Here is a 23,195-nt window from a genome sequence, read left to right on the forward strand (position 1 = left end):
CCTGCTGTTTACAATATAATTTGAAAATTTGACAGAGTAAAAACCAAATTTGAGGCCTTTGGGTTAGAGGCGTATCTATCAAGAGATTCCACTCAGATTTTATTGAGCAATGAACAATAGAGAATTGCCAGCAATCTGCAGGCAAATGCTGTCAGCCTGCCAAAATAATAATTGGGCATGAAAATTTTATAGCTGGATCTCTGTGTCATTTCCAAAATAGCAGCAACCAACTCTGCTCTGGGAACTTTCGTGACTGCTGTGATAAGAGGGTGAGAAGGAGAAGCCAAGCCACGTTGTACTTTTTGTGTTCACGTACATACAGTGACTAAGAACATGAAGAACAAGTATATAACAGTCTGATACATAGTCCCCTAAACCAAGCTCTTAAAATTTCAACTGTGCCAAGTAGCCAGCAGCCCTTTTTTCCATAGCTGTTTTCTCTTAGACAGCTTGTAAACAAAGTGAAGGTTGTTGTCTGGGATGGGACATCCTACCACCAGAGTTCTGAAATGATGCTTGTACAGTCAGTACCATCTGCTGAGGTATCTTGCTCTAGGTGCTGTTAGGGGATAAGCCTGGCTCTCCACATGCAGGACAGAAAGCCCTGCTCTGGAGGCAGTAGAATGTCTCCCACTGACTTCCAGGAGAGATTACTCATCTCATGTGAGTCTGGAGCCTGTAAGGTAACTCCCTCGGTGGTAGCCATGATGAAAAGGTGATAGGACTGGAAAACAGTACATTCTCTTCATGCACGGAATTGGTGGAGCAGGGACATGCCAGTGTGAGCCTTGCGCACCAGCCCTAATGGTGCTGGGAGGACTCTTACTCAGTGTTAAGACCTCAGCAAAGTCCAGCATCAGGAGCTGGATGTCCTCCTCCCAAAGTCCCCCGCACCAGAGGAAGCCAGGCAGGGACATGTGTATGCAGCACCTAAATTTGTCTAGGAATAACAATAAAGCAAAGCAATAGTGTTGTGATTCCCTCAGAGGGGCATTCACAGAACCATATTGTGTGTTTTCCTGGTCACAGTCCATAAGAGAGGGCATTTGTGGATCTGCTGAGGCAGGAGACACTGTGCTATCCATGCTTGTCCTCCCCATGACGCCTCCTCCTTCATGACTGGCCAGTGGCCCTGGCTGCATTCCAAAGCACCTTCTTGGAAGTAGCTGCAGAACAGGTCCAGGGATTCTCCTGGAACTCCAACTCACTTCAGTGCTGTCTCCCTATTACTTGGATTCCTCTTCAAGCAAGACAACAGGTCCCCCATAAGGTTTTCCAGCTGACCTGAGCCTTCATTACTAGAAGCTTGTATTTATTTGTAAACACTGCTCAGTGCTGCAAAGGATGCGAAAGTTGGATATTTCCTACTTAAGAACTTCTGTCATAAGAGTTAACAATTACAGCACTGGGGTTGGGATTCAGAGCCCTAAGGACCTGTGTCTATGGCCATCTTAAATCTCCTCAGATAGCCCAGACTTCTCCATGTGTTGACGGGACTGAGGTACCTGCAGCAGCTGAAGGCCAGGCTTGATACTCCAGAGGATCTAAAATAGCACCAGAAACATCTGTTTAGGTACCTGAATATCTCTGCTGGTGTTTTAAGAGTTATTTCAAAGTGTTAAACCACCAAGGCAGTGTTTACCTGTGATGCTCTGGAGAAGAAATAAAATTACCATCACTGAAACACTGCTGTAGTACATGTTTTGCAGTCTTTCCCAGAACACTGCAGAAATTTCCTGATATGCATTCAAATGCATCCTAGATTATTTGGGTTTTATATAGCCACCTCTCTTGTGTTTACTTAATGTGTTTTTCCCTGCCTTTTCTCAAGTCCTGACTTTGTGTTTTGTTAACATTACAAACAGGCATTCTTTTCCCATGTTTTTAAGGGTAAAAAGTTCTATGCATAGAAGTGCAGTGCTTCTCTCACTTCAACTTTGACTTCAGTGACAGCCTTTGTAGCCAGAAACTTCTGGGATTTCTTCTTTTCAAAAGACATGCTGAGGAGTTGGCTGTCAGTCATCTGATGACTTTAAACTGATGAGAAAAGCTTTCTGCGACCACTGGCACATCAACAAGGCAAAAGAAACTGAAACAGACTGACTTTGATTTGAGCTATTAGTACCAGACAAACTCACAAATATGATCATTAGTTCTCTAATTTCACTGGGAAGTCTTTCCACAGCACTGGAAGGGCCCCAGAAAGCATACCAATGTTTTGTAGAGGGGCGAATTTAAAGCCTGGGGCTGAGTCACTGGCGCCCAGTAAAAAGTAATTTTGATTTTGGTGGAGCAAGTGTGGAAATGTAGCTGCAGACTTGTCCCTTCAGCACAGGCCAGCTGACAAAGAGGTGCAGGGACTCCAATATTAGCCAATATTCACCACTCAGAAGAAGCTGTCCCCAAGGATAGAAATGGGCTGGAGTCCTTTGAAAATGAAATGTGCCTCTGTATACTTGGAATTGATATTGATACACACATTTAAACATTTTGTGCTCAAAAGAAGCACTGAACATTATTCAGCCCCAGGGTCCCCAGAAAATACTGCTTTGGGTTGAGAAATTCTGTGTTTGGGCAGAAGAGGAGTTTTGCAATAATAGATGTAATGCCAGAAGAAGATTTGTGGGCAGAAGGCTGGAGATACAGCTACACAGCCACAAACCCTGGAATTTATTTCAACATTGCTATCATGCATGCAGGGTGTGCTTGTGCATACATTATACCCAAATTAATACCTGAGCACAGGACTTTTCTGATACAGCATAACAGATTTATTGCCTTGAGTTGGGAAGGCATATTTGATCTACAAATGAGTAGGTGATACTCTGAGAGGGAATGTCTTTTTTAAGGAAGATCCACATTTGGTGGGTTGGTTCTTTTTTAGTGGTGGCAATTTGAAAGGTATTCTAATATTAGAAGTTCTGTGGAGGAATATGTTAATGCCATAATCTTCTTACATTATGTGAGAGATTATATTATTGATCTGATACTTTTTTCATGTGTCCTTGTAACTTATCACATGCATTTCAAATGTTCAGTTCTGGAAATTGTCAGCCTCTCCCTGCGACCCAAAAGCAACAGAGAGAGGTCTTGCTATAAAGACATGGGAGATGCAGGCAGCCAACAGAGGAGTGCTGTGGACACGCGGCTCTCTCACTCTGCCTCTCTTTATTTTGAAATTCAGTCCTAGACGTGGAAAATTTTCAAAGTCTAACATATTTAACTTTGAGCCTCTGCTTTTAGAAGTTGGATGGTTTAATGGATCTTCAAGTATAAATAAAACCTAATCAATTATCACTACCACAGTAGGTTTGCTATTGAAAGAGCATGTTTACTTGTCCTCTGGCTGTCCTTGCACATGGACACCACACACACGCGCACACACACGCGCGGATTGTCATTTCAACTCACTGTCATCACAGGATAGCCTTGGATTTAAGGAGCAGATATCTTACAGGAACTCTGGTAACATCAGTATGAATATGGTCAAAAATAGCTAAAAAAAATTATTTTAAAATGTTAGATTTGTTACATGTTGGACCTGTGTATAAGGTCCACAGATAGAAGAAAATAAACTATTGGCTTTGGAGAAACTTTTAAGTAACAGCTAGAAGTTCTTTGCGTCAGCTTTTTTAAGAACCTGCCAACTTGCCAGAGGTGAGGAACTGCATCTGTTTTTTTGTTCGATCTTTCACCAGTGCTTTGAAATCCCCATTTTAGACCAATTATGTTACAGTCCTGCATAAGGCAACTCAGCTCCTCCTTCTCTTGTAATTTCCCCAGCTATCACAGGTGTTGGTTCATAGTTGTTTCCTGTGCTAAGTACGGAAATGTCTATCAATTAAAAAGCAATCTATCAAACCTGGCTATCAAGTAAAGTGAAGCTAAGAGTCCCTCAATGCAGTGATAAGTAATATAGCTGGAATAGATGACCAGTATCATTTCTGGAGCTGTTGCATGCAGTTGGCACCTTACAGTAAGATAAGAGAATATGTTTTGAACTTGCAAAAAATCATGCCCTTTAGTCAGAGGCTGCTAATCTTTTGAATTTGCTTTGCCCTGTAGACGACTGAACACACTGAACAAGTGCGCCTCAATGAAACTCGATGTGAACTTCCAAAGAAAAAAGGTAAGGGAACTTCATTAAATATGCTGGCTTTACCCTGGCTTTTGTGATAAGACCACCCCAATTTAGCCTTTAAGTCAGTAATGCTCTTAAAAGTAAGTTAAGTTTATTTGACTTTGAACATGCATGTCACCCTTATCTGGATGCATGATAATGTGAATTGCTGAATCTTGAAATTATAAATAGAATAGAAACTGTGACTAAATACTACGTGTGTTAAAAGAGCTCACACAGTACTTAAACTCTACATATTAGAGTGCAATTAAATTTAGTGGGTGAAAAGACGGTGAAGCTTCATTAGACTGGCTTGTTTGTCAATGTTATATGAGTACGCAGTGGAAAATCCTGCTCAGAAAAAAATCTAAGCTGCTCAGATGAAAATAACAGCTTTTCTTTGTTTCTTGTACTGACTTCTTCCCAGTTAAGAGTATGAAAATAAACTCTGTCATCCTTACAAGCTCCTGTGTAACATGGGATTTATTTGAGCTTAAAGGGTTTCAGTGAGGGCTGCAGAAACAGCCTGTTGATTTTGAGAGTGTTGTAACATGTCCAGCACTAACTGTTGAACGTTTGATTTTCTGGTCACAAATTCCCCAAAGTCCTTGAGTAGTACAATGGTAGTTGTCAACTCTGAGAAATCTCGGTTTCTGTTTTTCCTTCCTAGAGGGTTTGTCTAGTGCTTTCTAAAAACTGCCTCTGAGACCTCCATTTTTGATGTCTTTGCAAATTCAGTCTCATCATACTCTATTCAGTGTTTGAGGGAACTTGAACAGAGGATGGTTTTAATGCCCAAATAACCTGCTTTGGCACGTGCCCACTTGTTGCTCTGTGTACTAGCTTCTTTAGCTTGTATTTTGTCCATTCCCTGGAGCTGCAGGGACTTCTCTTCACTGCATTAGGGGTTTTTCTTGTCTTGGGTTTTATGTTGTCTTAAAAACGAAGGATTTTTTTTTTTGTTACGTTTGTTTTCCATTAATTTTTTGTGCCACTCCTCCCTGTTCTGAATGGACTGAAGTCCTCAGCTGCTCTCCTTGCAGATGACCATTAATTTTTGATGGAAGAGAGATGGCCCTACTTGGTACCCTTTCAAGGGGACAAAAGCTAGGTGGGTGCATACCTGCATAAGGCCACAGAGAAGCAGAGCACAGAAAAATGTAAAGAAAGAGGAGTTGGAGGAAATTTTAGCCCACAGATACAGAGCAACTGAAAGTAGATGAGAATGTGAGTGAGAGAAGAGGAAGGAGAGCCTGCCGACAGGAGGAAATGTAAATGCAAGTGTAAAAGCCAGAAATTGGGTCTAAAATTGATCACTGATCTAAATAAATCATTTGCTGTAGATACTGCCTTTCCTAATAGTCTCTATAGTGATCTAAACAATGAAATGCAAAATCAGCCTGCTTTGGAGCTTCAGCATAACAGGTATGCACAGGACTAGCACAGCTGCTTGAGTGATTCATCCAAATATGGCCAAGCAAGATGCCAGGCAAGGTTACTGTGAAAGCCAGCACAGCATGAGCGTTCCCCACTGCCCACTCTCCCACCCAGACCATTCCCACTGTGGACTGCTGTCTTCCCTTGGCTTCATCAAGATGCAAACAGAAATCCTCATGTATGTGTTGCAAATATGTCCGTAAGCGATTTGGACAGACAGAGATTAGCCTTTGGATTAACTGCCTTCTGCAGCTGTCGATTTATGAGATTCCTGCCCCCAGCTGGAAAAATGTGGCAGAATTCCACTGCAAATAAATCCACTATTTGCCTTTTGTTAGCATCCCTCTGTATTTTAGGCAAGTACACCCTCAGTCAAAAAGCTGTACTATTTTAAATCAACTGTGACAAATCTGAATCAAAATCTCTTTCTCTTTGGCAAATGTTACCGGTCACTCCTCAAGAAACTTGCCCTTCTCATCTTCCCAAACATAATACTATTAACTGAACTTTTGAATATGCTCCAAAGCTGTGCACTTGATTTCACCCCAGGGTCAGTAGAAATATACAGTCACTGCTCCAAAATGTCTGCTCTGCCGGTGTCAGATGAATCATTGCTTTCAGACCTTCTCTTGATCCACTGTCCCCATAGCTGGTGACATGTGGGTGGGCTAAGTGCTCTCAAATTTTTTTTTTGGACAGCTTCGTTTGTGAGGGCACTCAGATATCTGACAAGAACAGTGGGTCATTCAGGATATTCATGGCTTCCAGAATTTCTACTGATTCCATCAAAAGAAAAGCACAATATGTCATAGGACTCACAGTGCAGCTGAATTTGTAGTGAGTCACCATGGCAGTATTTCAGCATCCAGATATTTCATTTCATATTTGCCTGGTTTTGCTTCTGATAAAATACAAGCATGTTTCTTTATCAATTAAAAAAACCTCAAAACTAAGCCTTTATTTAATTGAGCTGCAAATTTTGACACTGAAAAGCCTCTGTATTTTCTAAGTGATTATTGGGCAGAATGTAATCCTGTCTTTGCTGTGGTTAGAGGCAAAACTTGTTTACTACCAGTATACATTTCTGTTCATCTCTGCTTTGTCAAAAAAAAAAAAAAAAAAAAAACCTCAAACAAACAAAACAAAACAAAAACAAACCCACAAAACTTTTGATTTAAAGTATATTTACCACTGAATTTATTTTTATTTCTGTCTTCTGCTCCGTGATCTCTTCTTGGTGTTTTTTGCAATGTCTCTACCACTCTGGCTACTTTAATCGATTCCAGCTTGTAGAAAATACAGGCTAAATCCTGTCAGTTCATACAGTAATGTCAATGCAGCTAGAGGGATTTGTGTCAGCCAAGAATCTTCTTTAAGGGTTTAAAAATATGTTTATCCTATTGGCTGGTGCCACCAACGCTTCAGCAGTGGTGTGCTTTGGAGATATAATTACCACTGTTAAATATTTAAAAGTACCTACCCTTGCGGTTTTTAAAATATTCACTTTGTGGCACTACTAAGACCACAATAAATGGATTTTTAAGTTCCTGAGGCTGTGCTGTCCTTTGGTCCATATATACATACAGCAAGCTGTGGAGTTAAAACAAAGGAAGAGCTGTCTGATGTGCCATTGCTTCCCTGCAGACAAAATGTCCAAAGCAGTATTAGACTTTTCTAGCCTCTTCCCTCATACTTCACTAGGTGCTCAATTCTTCTCTCTAACAAGCCACAGAATGAAGATCTCTGTTCATTCCTGTAAACTCACATCAGCTGCAGGAGCACTGCACACCTCAACATTAACAGAAGAAAGAGGGATGCCTAAACCCAAAATTTCACAGCTATATTTTATTTTACGGTTTGGACATGATCTAAAACATCTGGCTGACTTGAAGTGATAAACTGCCAAAAGTTTATGGCATCAGTGAGACCTGGCATGCTACTGATCCCAATCTCCAGCTTTTGAGGTTTCACATTATTTAAGGTTTTGGGTGCTCTTGTAAAATTTGGTTTACATTTTTCAATTAGACAGGCCAGCAAAGATCTAGTCAGAGATTGGAGATAACTTTACCATTGAAACTTCATATAAAAATACTTCTAATAATAGACTCTTAAAATGAGAATTTTTCCAGTCCCAAAATAGTCTTTCTGGTTTAGCACCTCATTTTAGTCTGACAGCCTGTCATATTTTACTGCCTTCATACTGCTTCCAAGAATGTGAAGAGCTGTTTGGATGTCATCTAGGTGAAGTTAGTTTGTTCTGCTTTAAAACAAATGTACAAGAATAATGCAGTATAAACCCAGTTCAAAGTCAGGGGAAGGGTACTCATTAGCAAGTTTGGGCTTCATGCTGAACATGTACCTTTTTTGTCTGAGCAAACAGATGAGAAAATGTCATAGGGTGAGGTGTTTAATCTAAATTTTTTTCCAAGGCAGATGTTCTCTGCATTGCAGAGCAGCTCCTGGAGCTGCCTAAACATAAGCACAGCTCTGTGTGCCTCAGGCTGAGGGATGAGACCAGGAAGGGCTGTGGGGCTGCTGCTGCCTCAGGAGAGGTTGGAGGAAGCCAGAGAGTGGGGCAGGCTTCAGGTCATCAAGTTTGGGGTGTCTCTGATGATGAGGGCAGGGAAGACAGTGGTTGCCGCTGTAGGAAAGCTCAGCACAGCTGCAGATGCTGCCCCATCCCAGCCGGAGCCTTGCTACTCCTCCTGCCCACACCTCCACAGCTGGCTTCTCTGCCTTCCTTCACCTGCACTCAGACACACCCTAAGCAATACTGCTAAATATTATATTTTTATTGTTCTTTTAAGCATCATGGCTATTTATCTGTAGTAATGTTCCTGAAACATAAATCCTGTTAGGTGTATCTAGTCTGTGAAGTTAATAGATGTTTATTTTAGTTCTCACTGCAAAACTACATGCAGCACCAGATATTTGCAGTCTTGGATTTTTAAATAGCTCACATTGCTGTAGTACCCAGCTACTTCCCTGTCTTTACCATGTGTACCTTAACACCATCCCTGCAAATCAGGATTCCTTTACTTGGACCTTTCAAAATTTTTTTTCCTAAACAGTCACTGTGGGCATCAGTCCTACACAATTCAGTGCGCAAGCAATCCATGGAAGCCAAGAGGTATCAGTGAGACTCCTAACATGGAGCAGGCTTTTATTCCTTTCTTGTTAAGATGTTTGGAGGCTTTACAATTAAATGAAAGAGGGTGTTATGAAAGGACTGGTGACCAGTCTTTCATAAACTTGGTTCAGAGAGATGTTGTTACCTGTTGCTCGCCTGGAGCAGCCTAATCACATTAATTCAAATAACAAGTTAAAACACACAATTTTAACATGTGCTTTTTTTTCCAGAGTGAAGATTCAGATGAAGAAGACCTCTGTGCTATCAGTAATAAATGGACTTTCCAAAGAACCAGCAGACGATGGTCTCGGGTGGACGACATTGACGCTTTGCTTCACCGATCTGACAGACATGGCTCTTCTGGGGACATTAAGATGAAAAACACGACAAGCAGTGAGAGCGTCCTTACAGATCTGAGCGAACCTGAGGTCTCATCCATTCACAGTGAGAGCAGTGGGGGCAGTGACAACAGGAGTCAATCTGGCACCACCAGCGCTGCCAGGGAGACCTGCGACTGCTCTGGCCATCATGATGTGGAAAGCACCCTGCTGCAGGACTCCACTGCAATAAACACCGCCCTGTCCCCCAAGGATGGCCTGAAGAATGAAAATCCAACACGAGCCAGAGCAAAAACCTTCCTAAAACGCATGGAGACACTAAAAGCAAAAGCTGTGCATGGAAAACTAAAAGGCTCAGGAAGAACAGGTCCTTTGGAGATCAGTGGACCGGTTCTCCAGTTTGAGCCGAAATCCTTGAAAGACATGCACTGCGTACAGATAGTCAATGGCGATCTCCAAAATTTGGGACAAGATTCAGTCAAAAGAGGGCTTCCCTTTTCTGCCAAATCCAGCAGTGACAGCAGTCAGTCCGAAAACAGCAGCAGTGGGGTGAGCACACCATGTTTGAAGGAACGCAAATGCCATGAAGCAAACAAGAGAGGTGGGATGTACCTGGAGGACCTGGATGTTCTGGCAGGAACGGCCTTACGGCAAGTGGTGGACCAAAACCGCAAAAATGAATTTCATTCCCAAGAGAACTTGGTTGTGCACATTCCCAAGGATCACAAACCAGGGACCTTCCCAAAGGCACTTTCTATCGAAAGCCTCTCACCTACAGACAACAGTAACAGTGTAAACTGGAGGACAGGCAGCATCTCTTTGGGAAAGCAGAACTGCTCTACTCCAAAGGAATCTGGACTGATGGTTTGCTGTCCTAAAGAGAGCAGAATTAGTATTTATGACAATGTGCCAGGGTCCCACTTGTATGCTAGTACTGGGGACCTGCTGGACATAGAGAAAGATGTCCTTTTCCCTCAGTTAGATGACATTTTGCAACATGTCAATGGACTTCAGGAGGTGGTAGATGGCTGGTCAAAGAAGGTGTTGCCAGGTCTGCCGGTTGGTGATGTGTCAGTCAGGGAATCCCCATCACTGCCTTTCCAGTCACCTACACAGATCACTCTTGATTTTGAAGGAAACTCTGTGTCTGATGGCCGGACCACCCCAAGTGACATGGACAGAGATGGAACATCCCTGAATGAATCCGAAGCCACTGGTGTTAGAGACAGGAGAGACTCTGGGGTGGGAGCATCACTCACAAGGCCAAGCAGGTAAGTAGCAAAATTTTGTATACAAATCCACAGGCTGTGAAATATAATATAATGGAGCAGAGGTTCTCAGCCTGGGAGTAAGAAGGCACAGGGTACCACTGCAGTTGTGCTCATCGTGTATGGAGATGGGGACTTCCCAAGGAAAGGTGGACTTTGAGGCAAGGGACATCCTGCTATGGACATTCTTACATGGAATCAATGCAGAATTTGTTCAATAGAGCAAACTAAGGCATTTTTTATCCCTTGATCCACTGATTACATGGTAGGACCCTGAATATGTTGTAGGATATATTTTCAATTAGTCTTCTAAGTTACGCACCCAGAGCTTTATGCATTGATAGCTTTATGAACTTTTTTAATGCACTAGTCTGCTTTAAAAATGTGCCCCTTCATGCTCGAAGAGAACTTCCCTACTCTGCCTCAGCCCCTTACATGGGTGGGATGAAAATGATGGTAAATGATTGACTTCTTAATAAAGTGAAAAGTGGAATTTTGTTAATAGTTTACAGACCTGTTTAAAGTCAGAGTGATGAGCTCCTGTTGACCCAAGTACCAATGGTGCTGGGCAAAAGCCTTTGTGGGTCCAAACTGTTGTGTGTAGGGTGGCTTTGTAAGTGCAAAAGCAGGGAGAATATACCTGGTATTTTATGACACTGGTATGTCTGATAGTACTGGTATTTTCTGATCTGCTGTCAGTCTTGTCACACCCTCACAGAGGACTCTGCCATGCCAGGTTTGCTGCTGCCTGTGTGTGCTCACCACCACCACAAAAGTGAAAGTGAACTCGAGGAAACTACTGAGTAAAGGAGCAGTGCCAAAGTTTTTAGGATTTGAGCCAGAACTTATATTTAGTGAAACAAGAAAATGAAATTAGGGGGGTTTTTTTCTGATGAATCCAGTATATAGAGAAAGTGGATTGGAGTAAAAAGATGTGAGTGGTTCAATAGCTTGGTGGTTATAGCTCTAGCTAAGGAGACACAGGGTTTAATCCTTTTTCAAAAAAATCCTTCAGCATTTAATAACAGAGATATTTGGAGAACCTCATCTCCAAATATCTCAGTGGTCAGGTCAGTCCCCAGGGAGGTGAAGGGACTAAGCATCGAATACCAGTTCTGAGTCAGGCAAAGAACATTTGAATCTAAATCTCTCACATCCTGTTGCAAGTGTGTGGGCTAAAGACCATAGCAGGCAGCACTGCTTCCCCAAGTATATGGACAGGACCCACACCCACTTGTGAATCTAATGTAAAAATGACAAAACTCGGGCATTTCCAAAATCGAAGAGATTGACTAAATTGTTTTATTTATCTCCAAGGTACATTTTCTTTCAGTTGACACACCACAAGCCATCACATATGTGTGTGTTTGTGTATGTTTTATATATTGCCCAACCCTATCTCACAGTATCCCATCTTTCCTGCCCAACTAAAGCAGTTCTCTGATTTTTCTGTCATTTCTTTTTGCTAAAGGCGATTACGATGGCATAGTTTCCAAATCTCTCATCGCCTGAGCCACTCCATTGCATCGCTTCACATCAGCAACCAGTCAGCAGCCCAGCTGAATCTACTGCAAAAATTCTCTCTGCTTCGTCTCACTGCCATCATGGAAAAGTACTCCATGTCAAACAAACATGGCTGGACCTGGTGAGTACCACTGATAACTGGAAAAGAGACATTTTGGAAGAAAATAGTTTCTCCTAATTCTGTTACTCTGATAGTAAGTAAATGCATTTAGAAGGAACCATTGACTTCAAGTGTAGGATTTGAAACTGTCGCTTCTAATCCATTGCTGCCTAGTGGCTTGTTGGCAAAGTCAGAAATAGATCCTGGAAATAAACAGGAGTAGGAGAGAGTGACTAAAAAGTAGGAAAAGTTTACAGTAAGTCCTACCTGGAATTCATTTTGTGATTCAAAAAGAAACAGCTGCTGCTTAATGTGTTTGATACTGCTTTGCTTGTGCTTTAAAAGAAGGGTTACAACAGTTATGGGACATTTCTCTATAAATCAAAGATGCAGGCTTTAGCCTAGGCCTGGACCTGTGTTAGAGGGAGCTTGCAGCCCTGGCAGCTGTGACATCTACCTGGTCACTTAGGGAGTGGAGGGAACCGCACATGGATGTGCGTGCTCACAATGTGGCTCCTGTAGCTACTGGCTACAGAAACCTGCACGTTTCATGGTACACACACCCTGGTGGGCCTCACAGATTGAGGTACACCAGAAATTGAAATGGGCATAGATAAGACTTTAAAAGTATCAGAAATAATCAAAAGAATGACAGAATCTCTCCCTAATACACTGAGGTACCCAGTCCAGGTACACTATGACTTGATATTTATATTGTGATTTTCATGCTCAAATCAATCCTCCCCAAAATCCCACTAAATTAATCTGTGAGCTACATAAGACAAATTTTCCTTTAGAAATGGAAAAATAGATACAATAGATACACGTGAGATTCACCTCACTGACATCAGCCAGTAGGAAAAGTTAAAAGTATAATCTGTTATAAATCTGATCTGAGAAAGTCAGGTCAGCTGTTTGTGGTCAGAGGAAAAAGACAGGCAACTCCAAAGCAGCCCATTATATCCAAGGCTGAGGGTTTGGGTCACCCTCCACAGGTGTCTCTCTCTAGAGTGGGTATAGAGCTAGTCCAGACTGCTGACTCTTTTTAAATCTCCGTAGGAGAGCTAAAATTCAGTAAGATTAACCCCCATTTCATTGTTTTTTGGTGCAGCTCCCTGTGGCTAGCTGACAACATCTGCACTGAAATGAATCTCACCTTACACAACTTCAAATAAGCAGACTAGAGTACAGCAAATTCCAGCTCCTGCTCTTTGTACAAGGTTTTCATCCTGACAAGTATTTCTTCAGTTTTTATAACCAGTCTCTAAGGATTTTTAAGAGAGGGACTGTAAATAGCTGTAAAATTATGCACTGTACTTCTTCAGTAGGTAATTTAAAATGAGTTTTTACTTCTTCCCACACAGATGACAGAACTCTTAGTCACATTTAGGTCATATTCATCCTTTTTATTTTAATTCCATGGCAGTCATGACTCCCAAAAAGGGAATCATTGTTGGTTCTTGTTTTCATCACAATTTTTTGAAGAAAGCAAGCTCACCAGCTTCACTTAAGTTACTCAACTAGAATAAATCATATAACACAAGGGAGGAGTCTGACACATAGGGATTTCCCACCATCATTTCTTATTGTAAATTCTTAGTCAATAGAAATACTAAATCATGTAACTGGTATATAAAGATCATTCAGCATGTTAGAGGATTGAACCTCCTTTTCCCTCAGATACCCTCTCCACTCAGGTTTGCTCTGCCATTCCTGTGAGTCCCTAAAGGATGCTTTAAACCTTGTTGGCTTCAGCTGGATGACACCTGCGTAGTAAAAGGTTTTTGTTAGAATGGATTGTTATGCTGTACCTTAGAGGCCATCCACTTACAGACATTAAGAAATTAATCAATTATGCAAATTGTAAAGTGTCTGTGTATTGTGCATTAAACGTTATTATTTCACCATCTTTATAAAAAAGGCCCCAGATATCAATTTCTGTCAGTAGTGTTACTTGGAGAGTGTGTAAATACCCTGATTTTTTATGAAGCCTGTTCATGTTAATTTTCAGGTCTGTGCCAAAGTTCATGAAGAGGATGAAAGTCCCTGACTACAAGGACAAGAATGTCTTTGGTGTGCCCCTGATAGTTCATGTCCAGAGAACAGGACAGCCTCTTCCTCAGAGCATACAACAAGCACTGCGCTACCTACGGAGCAACTGTCTAGACCAGGTAGGAACTTTACTCCATGGACTTGTTGTTTTTTTCTGAAAAGCCACTTTAAGCAAGCAACAGTGAGAATTTTTGTGCTAAGTACCAGGGTTATTTGAAGATTATTATCTCTCATGTTGGGCCTAGATCTCCTCTGGTGATTTGATAGTTGGTGCCAATACTGAAAGTTTGCCCGTTTGGGATTTGTATCCAGCTAATCTGTTGGATTCTTGTAGCTGTAACAGTCCTGCTGACTTGTATACCACAGTTTACTTCAAACAATATTTTGAGATCTTCATGTGTATTGAATGAAATCTGGGAAGAGATCAGGACTCCCCACTTTTACCTGTATTTGTACTGCTTATGCTTGACTGTTGCCATTGAGGGTTAACTGCATTCACCATTTCACAAGATATGGTACAAAAGGTTTTATTTACTTAGCAAAGACAGAAAAGTCCAAGAATAGAGAGCAAACTCAGCAAAATATTCCAAGTATTCTGTTGACAGAGTCAGATATATCCAGATAGTTAGGTCAGCAGGGGTTCAATGCCAAAGCCATTATGGTACATTGCCTTTTATAGTGTTCTTAGCTACAACAAGCCAGCTGGGACACCCTCATGCTCAAAGTATTTCAGATTTTTTTTATTCCCTTTAGCTACAGAGGGACATACTAACCATATCGTTACTGTTCTTCCCCTAAGGACGAGGATATGTATTTTTATGAACATAGGACTGGGAGAAACCCCCTGGCTGATTATGTTCAGTCCTCTACTGTTATTGACCTCATGTCATATGACCTCTTTCATAACTGCCTTTAGATAGTTGTAAGTTCAAAAGGAGCAACCAGCACTTTGCTCTGCAGACTTTGCTGCTTTCCTAGCTCTGAGCACATGAAAAGGGTGGAATTAGTCTGTTCTGAATCTTCACATTTTCTAATCACCATTCTGGTTGCTGTTCAGGTTTTTTTTTTGGGTGACAGTCATCTTCCCTAAAACTGAAATCTAAAAATTAAAGGCGCTCCTGTGAATGACATCCATTTCCCTTTGCAGCCAGTGAGAAGGTCCTTCCTATCAGTTCTCTCTGTCAAGGAATCCTGTAGTGGTCAGACCTTGACTTCTAACTCCACAGTGTCAAAAGTGAGGTGAGATGAGTTCTGCCAACCATATGTGGTGCAGGAGCTGAGGGACGGGATGAACATCTTGTCAGAAATTTATTAAGAGAGGATGAAAGGGAAAGATGCACAGAGACAAGAAGAAGTGATATATTCAAGAGCTAACATGCCTGGTTGCCACGGGGCTCATCTGGGTTTGTGTACTGAGCTGGGAAAGCCAGTGTAGGAAGAAAAGTGAAGCAGCAAGCCTGGAATTAGTGATGAGATTGGAGGAGGAGACGCCCAAGTAGGAGGAAGAGGAGATGTAAGGATAGGGATGGGCTTGTCAGATAAGAAGCAGAGCAAGAGGAAGAAAGACTAGAGAGAGAATTAATTGTGGAGAATGTAAAAGGGAGAGTAAAATATAAAGAAAAAGCTCTTGAGAGGTTTGAGGCAGTTAAAAGGTGTTGAAAGTCTCAGACAAGTATGTGCTCCATTTGTGTTTACCCGCTGGGAAGCATCAGAGCTCTGTGAAGGGTCATTTCCATCCAGCTTTGGTTTCTTCTCAGAGTGCAACTGGGAAAATACTGAATAAAAAAAAGGAGAAGATGTACAGATTGGCACCCTGTAAAATACCTTTTCACCAAAATCCTTTCTAGGCAAAAACCCTCCAGGCAGTTCACCTTCTCTGCTTTACGGTTACTCCTTTTGTTCCCGTTTAATTCAAAGTCTCCTAATGCCTGGACAGAGACCTGGGCAGCCTCCAGTCTCCCCCAGCATCTTGCTTATGTGTCTCTTCTGTGCCCTGCAGAAGGTGGGGTAGAGTTCTGAACAGGTGTCAGAGCCTCTACTGCATACACTTGGTAACATTGAGGTTGCTCTAAACTGTTGTAAGGTCTGTCTCCTGCCACTGAAATCCCTAACCTGGCATGAGGAGCCTCCCCGTTACTTGCAGAATATGTAGTTTGGTTTCACTTTGTGAAATAGAAATTGCTTTGCCTTTTCCAAATGCATCTTTATTTCTGTCATGTATCGTAAGGTTGCTTGTAGGGAAGATGATCCACACAGCATGAGGATAGTAAAGAGATTGGGCCAGACTAACCTCATGATTTGTAGTCCCTTTTTATTTACAGAACAAGTCTGTAATAAAGCCTAACAGAGCCTAAAATGTCTTTTTCTATCAAGTGAAGAACTCTTTTGATTAATTATTTTTTTTTTAATTTAAAAAAAAAAAAGGAAATAGGAGTTTGGATAAATGTCTTTAAACAGAGATCAAGAGTAGCAGAATGATGTGCAGCAGGAGATTGCATGGGTGAGATTTGACATCTGACCTCTCAAATCAGACTTAGCTGGAAGTTTTTAATGGTTCTTTATACCAGCAAGGACACTTTTCATCAAAAGGAGAGAACTGAGCCTCTGGTCTCACATTTATCTACCACAGGCCAAAACTTTATTTTTTGGACAGAGTTAGCAAGTGTCCTGCATCTTCAGCACGTATTTCTAAGAGGAAAAGGGATTTAAAAAGAAGAAGAGAAAGGGAAAGGGAAAGCCAGATGAAAAGAGCTGGATGCTCTTTCTTGTCAAAACGAAGAGCGGAGCTTCACTTGGGATCATAAATACAGAAGACAGGGCACACTCCAGCCCTCTACTTCCTATACATAAATTTAGCTCTCAAGTGACACTAAATTCATCAACAGGAAGACATAGAAGAGCTGCCTCACAGCCAGTCTGGTGTAGTGGTTCTTCTCCAAATAAATAAATAAAAATACCCCCTCACAGAGCCATGATCTATGTAATTAGTGTCATTAATGTGCGAGTTAACCAAAGTCCTAAATACCCTCCAGGTGAGCATGGGAGGTGTTCTAGAGAGAGGAGGGTCCTGTGTGAACTCTGTGCTGCTTTTTACTCAGAAGTAAGGGGGAGAAGGCCAGAAGGCTTTATTTCCTTGCCTTTACTGTTTGTTGCTAGACTGTGCCATGCAGGAAGCTGCACGGATCACCAGCGAGACAGCAATCACAGAGGAACAACATTATATAATTCCTAACTGGAAATGTGCCTTTTCCATAGGTCTCTCTCAATATTTCACCTTTTTCCCTAAAAAACCGAAGGGAAACAGTGTTAGCACTTCCCAAATGAAACACTGTAAACTCACTTGGGAATAAACAGTGTGGTTGAGGCCCAGGAATTCAGCCCAGGGGAAATTCTGCTGGCAGAGAAGGACAAGAAAGGGCAGCCCTGCCTTGAAGGCATCATTTGAAGAATTACCACTTCCTTTCAAACAGAAAGCAAATAGGATAAAAATGTATCTTAGTGACACTGCACAAGTAATCCCTCTGTGGCCCCCACTTTCAAACTGGACTTTTCAGTGGAATCTGGGAGAACTCTTGGAAGCAGAGAGCAGGAAAGGGAAAACACAGATTTCATCTTGATTTTAAAGCTCTACCAGGATGTACTAATCTTTTGCCACAGCATTTATTACTTAGCTAAGCATAATATTTTCTTGTTAGTCTTCAAAATATATACCCAAATAAACATGAGGAGCCAGATTCTCAGCTGGAGTAAATCAACAGTCAGTCACCCAAGCCAAGCAAGCCAGGCTGATTTATATCAGCAGAGCATCTTGCTTAAACTCTTCAGGCAGCAGGGAAACCACAAGGCACTCTGAACCCTCCCTCTAGGACAGGACAGAGAGCAGCAGCATTATTAACCCCTACAATCCTGCTGTGGGAGCCTGCGCTTGCCTGCAAGACTTGTGGGACCATCAATTGCATTTGCACATTTTCCTCCTTTGTGCCTAGAGAAAAACAAGCAACCCAAGCTTTGGTCATGATCAAAGTCCCCGCAGTAGATTTATATGTAAACGTATATTATGTGTATATATTCTTCAAGTGACATTTTCCCTTTTACCCCATTCATCATGGTATGTTTTTAGGTGGGTCTGTTTCGGAAATCTGGAGTGAAATCCCGAATCCAGGCCCTGCGTCAGATGAACGAGAGCTCCCCAGAAAACGTCAGCTATGAGGACCAGTCAGCGTATGATGTGGCTGACATGGTAAAGCAATTCTTCAGGGACCTGCCAGAACCTCTCCTCACAAGTAAACTAGGAGAGACTTTTCTGCACATCTATCAGTGTAAGCTGCCATTTCTACATATTTCTACTATTATAAACAATTGGAAAATGTTATATATCATATAGTAATATACTGTAAATAATTTTGGCGTGGTAACACAATAGGTTTCTTTCTGCTGACCTTTGAGATATAGAAACTCCTCTGCCCTCAAAGCCTTTCACTAAGAGGTCTTCAGAACCACCTAAACCTTTCAAATTTAATGGAGACAATGTTCATACCAGGCTCACGATCAGAAAGAAGAAAGAAGAACAGGCTGCTGGGCATAAAAAGCATGAAGACTCATGGTTTTGTTGGATTTCTTTAAACTGTGGGCCCGTTTCATGCACTTATATCTCAATATAAGTGAGTCATCTGGGCATGGAGAAGTGGTACTTGACCATGAGAATATGTGTCTCTGTGGTCCCCTTCCTTGCTGGGACTTTTGATTATTTGTTTTTTCGTTATAGTCAATAAAATGCAAAAAACAAGCTGCCATAATCTCTATGTAAAGAACTCATAGAGAAAGAAAGAAAGAAACCAGGGGATTTCTTCTTTTCTTTCCAGCATAAGCAATCTTCAGCAAAATCTGAGACTCACATGCATCAGAATAATGAAAGTCCCTGTGAATCAGGAAATTACTATGTATCTCTTCTCCAGACTGAGGGAGAAATAAGCAGAGAGGACAACACTGAAAAGCCAGAGGAATTGGAGATTTTTCCTGACAATGTCCATTATGAAGGCCAGTCAGCCAGCACTCTGGCAGATGCAGCCAGCCTAAGCCAAATAATTGGAAGCACTAAAGAGAAGTGTGTCTAGTCTTTTCACTGGGAGACATTTCAGCTGCCAAAACAATAGAAAGCCATTTTAAAACTCCATATAATCCCAGTGCTTAAGAATCTCAGATATTTCTGTTGCTTCCCTTTACTGTAAAAATCTGTCTGTGGCACACAGTCACTAATGAATTTACCATCACAGTGTCTGTAGCTGGTAGAGAGTGCTGGGATTCTGCATGTGAGAGACAGCACTGCCAGTAAGTTTAGTGGGTTTGGCTGTACGCAATGTCTTGGGACATAAGTTAACAGCAAGAGTTGGTGCCTAGCCCTGGACCATCATTTCCCCTTCTTTCCTGCTCACAAGTTGTCTGCCCACATACACATTAATAAGCTTGTTCAGGACAACAACAGGAATTCTGGCTGCTAATAAAATGGCAGTTGTGATCATTTCCATGGGCAATGGCCAAGGAGGAGATTATCCACTACAAAGACATGTTCTGCATGTCCTTGGAAACAAATCACCTTTAAACTATTGCTTGATGAAAACTGGGCATGTCCCATCTTTGCACAGAAGAGATTGCAAGTAAATTAGCCCCTTGCCATGTTTTAGGTGGGTCGTCAGTATAAGCAGCTCTGTAGCCAGAAGGGCTCCTCTTTTCCAAGAAGTGAGACTGAACAGGGAACCACTGATACCAGCCAACAAAAAATGTAAAGAGAGACATAAGCAGACTCTGTAATGTCTGCGTGGTACTGCAGTGGGAAGTCTGAAGAACTTCTCTTTGGTCAGAGGGGGAAAGAAATGAGCTAGGAAAGATGTTCTTAAAATGCATGAGGAGTTTAAAGGATTTCAGAAAGACTTGAGGATGAGTCTCTTTAAACCAAGGTAGGAACAAGAAAAGACAGGCTCTGTAGACACCAGAAAATATTGTTTGGATTAAGAATGAGTAGCAGTGGGGTTTTTTTCCATGTGGCCAACAACAAATATATTTTTCTGTTTCAGACAGTACTGACAAAACTCATTTCACAGAAAGAAAAATGTTGAAAATTGCTGGGATACCAATTGTATTTCATAACGTCTGCAATTAAACTAATCTCTAGCTGAGAGTTTTTCTTACCCTTCATTCTGTTTAACAAATTTTTAATGTGAAGTTAGGAAGAATTTTTTCTTTCCTAGTATATTGGCAGGGGATTTCTGATTTTCTGGGACTCCCTGAAGATATTTTTTCATATATCCAAGACCTTTTTCATATATCCAGAATGGCTTGAATTGCTGTTAACACATAGGATTTGGAATGAGATGATTAGTGTAGTAGTCTATATAGCATAGCATTGATGAAACTATTTCCATTTCCCTAAAACTCTCAGTTGCCTAATATTTACCTGTGACTTGAAGCACTGGCTGATCTTCTGCTTCATGTACCAGACCCATTAGAGCAACAATAAAGGGAAGGGAGGGATTACCAGGAGGTGTTGTGGGAAGAAAAGACACATTGCATGGATTTAGCAAAGGCTCCTCTGACTTCTCAGAAAAACCTGGTCTTGCTGCTTTTAGAAACTTTAGCAGTGTTGGGCTGTGTTCATTTTGTCATTCATGTCTGAAAGCTTTTAAAATAAAGTGCTTGTACAAGGCTAGCAGTCAAATCTTAAAAGCTGGCTGTTCCCTCTACTGTAAATCTGCTTTTGTTCTTCTTCCATTCGATTATAGAGAGAGTACGTAATACCCAGAGGAGGACTCAAAGTCCAAACTGAGAGAACTTATGGTAGTTTTAGAAATGAAACTGTCTGAGGTGCTATTTAAGCATATCCATTGCTTCTTTCATTAAACTCTTTTATGATTTATGACACAAATGTAAGTGTTCCCGAAACTTCCGTAAGACTTTTAAACTTCTGTCTTGCCAGGGGACAAAGAAAACCTGAAAAATACCATTTAAAGCTATGAGTACTGAGTACTAGTCTCCCTTCAAAAACTTTAAATAAGTCCAGTGTGTTTCTTGGGAGCAGCCCTTCAAACAAACAGAGGAATTCCAAACCCTGGAGAGGGAAGCTGTGCTTGGTGGATGAGCAAAACGGAGCTGTCCAGAAGGCAGCTGATCTTTTCCCCTTGGTCCCCTGTCATCTGCCTCTTCACAAAGCCATCATTAAGGTCAGGAAAGACCTCTAAGATTCAACCATTAACTTAACACTGCCAGGTCCACCACTGAAACATGTCCCTAAGCACCACATCTGCGTGGTTTGTGGAACGCTTGAGGGGACTGTGAATGTCTGTGGTAACTTTATCTTTCCAGCCCCTTATCTGATCTCACAACTGACCCCCTGAACGTCACTTGCTCATTCCCAGACGTCCCCAAGGAGCAGCGGCTGCAGGCAGTGCAGGCTGCCATCATGCTCATGGCCGACGAGAACAGGGAGGTTCTGCAGACTCTGCTCTGCTTCCTCAGCGACGTCACCTCCGTGGAGGAAAATCAGATGACTCCCATGAACATCGCTGTTTGTCTGGCCCCTTCCCTCTTCCATCTCAATATAGTGAAGAAAGAAAGCTCACCAAGGTATGTTTCTTCTCAGCATTATAAATAGTCCCATCCTTAATACCAAGTGATGCTTTCAGTGGTATGCAGGACAAAATTTTCCAAATCATCTGCTTTCCAGCACACATTAAACAGGGCATGGCTTCAGTAAGAGGGGAAAACCCCTGCTGCAGAGCCAGAAGCACACTTGTTTTCACAAGCCCAGCAGGCATTTCTGGCTGTCTGTTGTGAATATGCACTGCCTGCTTTTCATGCTGAATTTTCAATGGGGCACTAGTGAGTTTTGCATGTTTTGCAGTTTCCTTCTGTGAAGGAAAAGGGCTTGATTTTGCTCTGATTGAAGTCAAAGATCAACCATATTTTAAAGGATTTTGATATGTAGTTTTCAATGAATGGGTTTTTTCACTTTCAGTTTACTGTCTACATTCTGCCATTCGGAAACAGGGTTTATTTCAGGCCACATTAAAACTGTAACATGCTGAGTGTAGACTAAACAGAGCATAGCCAGGCTAAACATTAGTGGTCCCTCTTGACTCTTTTTCCCTCCCATCTGGTTCGGAATACTGAGATTCTTGGTCAAGTACATGTATAACCCATGTCTGAGCAAGTGCTTTAAGCAGGAACAATGTAAACCACTTTACGTCATGTCTGTTAAAAATCTATTTCAAAATGTACAACACATCATGCAGGATATGTATAACCTTTCCTGCTTTTACCTTTGGCTCAACAATGTTTTAGGTAAACATTTTTCTTTTAAAAATGGCCCAACAGTTTGAGCAGTCTTGGTGATAAATAGAAACTAAAGATAGGGTTTTTTCTCTTTGGTGTTGGGAGCATCGTGCTGCTTTTTGCTTTCATATTAAAAATATTCAGCTCTTTACCTGAGATACTGAATTCAATTACAGAGTAATACAGAAAAAATATGCAACAGGGAAGCCAGATCAGAAGGACCTCAGTGAAAACCTGGCAGCTACTCAGGGCCTTGCTCACATGATAATGGAATGCAACAAACTTTTTGAGGTGAGTGACAGACTCAAACAGCATTATTCATGGCCACATAATGCATCACCCTTTGAAGTATTTATGTTTATGCTTACATTTTCTGTCTTGTGTTAGCTCAGAGATTGGTGCCTCACTTACTTGTAAACTTGCTTAATCTAAAGTTTAGTTACCTCATTTCTTTATGGCAGTTCCCTTTTACTATTCAAAAGATGAAGGGTAATTATTCTGTAACAGTTTTCAACCCAAACCACTGGATTAGGAAATTTTAGTTTAATTCAAATCAAAATCTGCTAGTGTAAAATTTTATTACAATGCTTTTAATGCCTCAATTAAAACTTATTAATCTTAAAAATAATTGTTCATACACTTTATTTCTGTGTGTCGTGCAATAAAGTAAAAATCACACAGAGAGCTGCAGTCATTCCTGCAGCTACTTACACTGCAGCTGGAGTAGAGCAAATGCTCATATCTGCCTTTCCCAGAAGGCAATATTTCTGAGGGCTAAAGGAGTAATAGGGGTGTATTGACATCCAGTTGATCAGTCTAACATGGTTCTGCATGAGGAGTGCTGTTCTGAGCCATGGGCTGTTTCATTAGACTACTTTGATGTTTCATCTTGCATAAAGAC

General features: G+C 41.5%; 1 protein-coding gene across 11 annotated transcripts in view; it reads left to right on the forward strand.

Annotated features, from left to right (window-relative positions):
- The window catches only part of STARD13 (StAR related lipid transfer domain containing 13), a 329,105-nt gene that overhangs the window by 296,745 nt on the left and 9,165 nt on the right, over positions 1-23,195 (forward strand). For 9 of the 11 annotated variants that reach the window (XM_017731330.1, XM_017731328.1, XM_017731329.1 and 6 more), the window contains 7 exons: positions 4,066-4,129; positions 8,918-10,296; positions 11,765-11,938; positions 13,929-14,088; positions 18,090-18,288; positions 21,379-21,586; positions 22,471-22,585. In XM_017731330.1, the coding sequence (XP_017586819.1) occupies positions 4,066-4,129; positions 8,918-10,296; positions 11,765-11,938; positions 13,929-14,088; positions 18,090-18,288; positions 21,379-21,586; positions 22,471-22,585 (2,299 nt within the window). Of the gene's footprint in view, positions 1-3,413; positions 3,658-3,800; positions 3,977-4,065; positions 4,130-8,917; positions 10,297-11,764; positions 11,939-13,928; positions 14,089-18,089; positions 18,289-21,378; positions 21,587-22,470; positions 22,586-23,195 lie in introns of those variants that run through there. The other 2 variants (XM_017731335.1, XM_017731336.1) reach the window with 2 other exon arrangements.

This window comes from Corvus brachyrhynchos, unplaced genomic scaffold (genome assembly GCF_000691975.1).
Source record: "Corvus brachyrhynchos isolate BGI_N302 unplaced genomic scaffold, ASM69197v1 scaffold103, whole genome shotgun sequence".
Taxonomy (NCBI): domain Eukaryota; kingdom Metazoa; phylum Chordata; class Aves; order Passeriformes; family Corvidae; genus Corvus; species Corvus brachyrhynchos.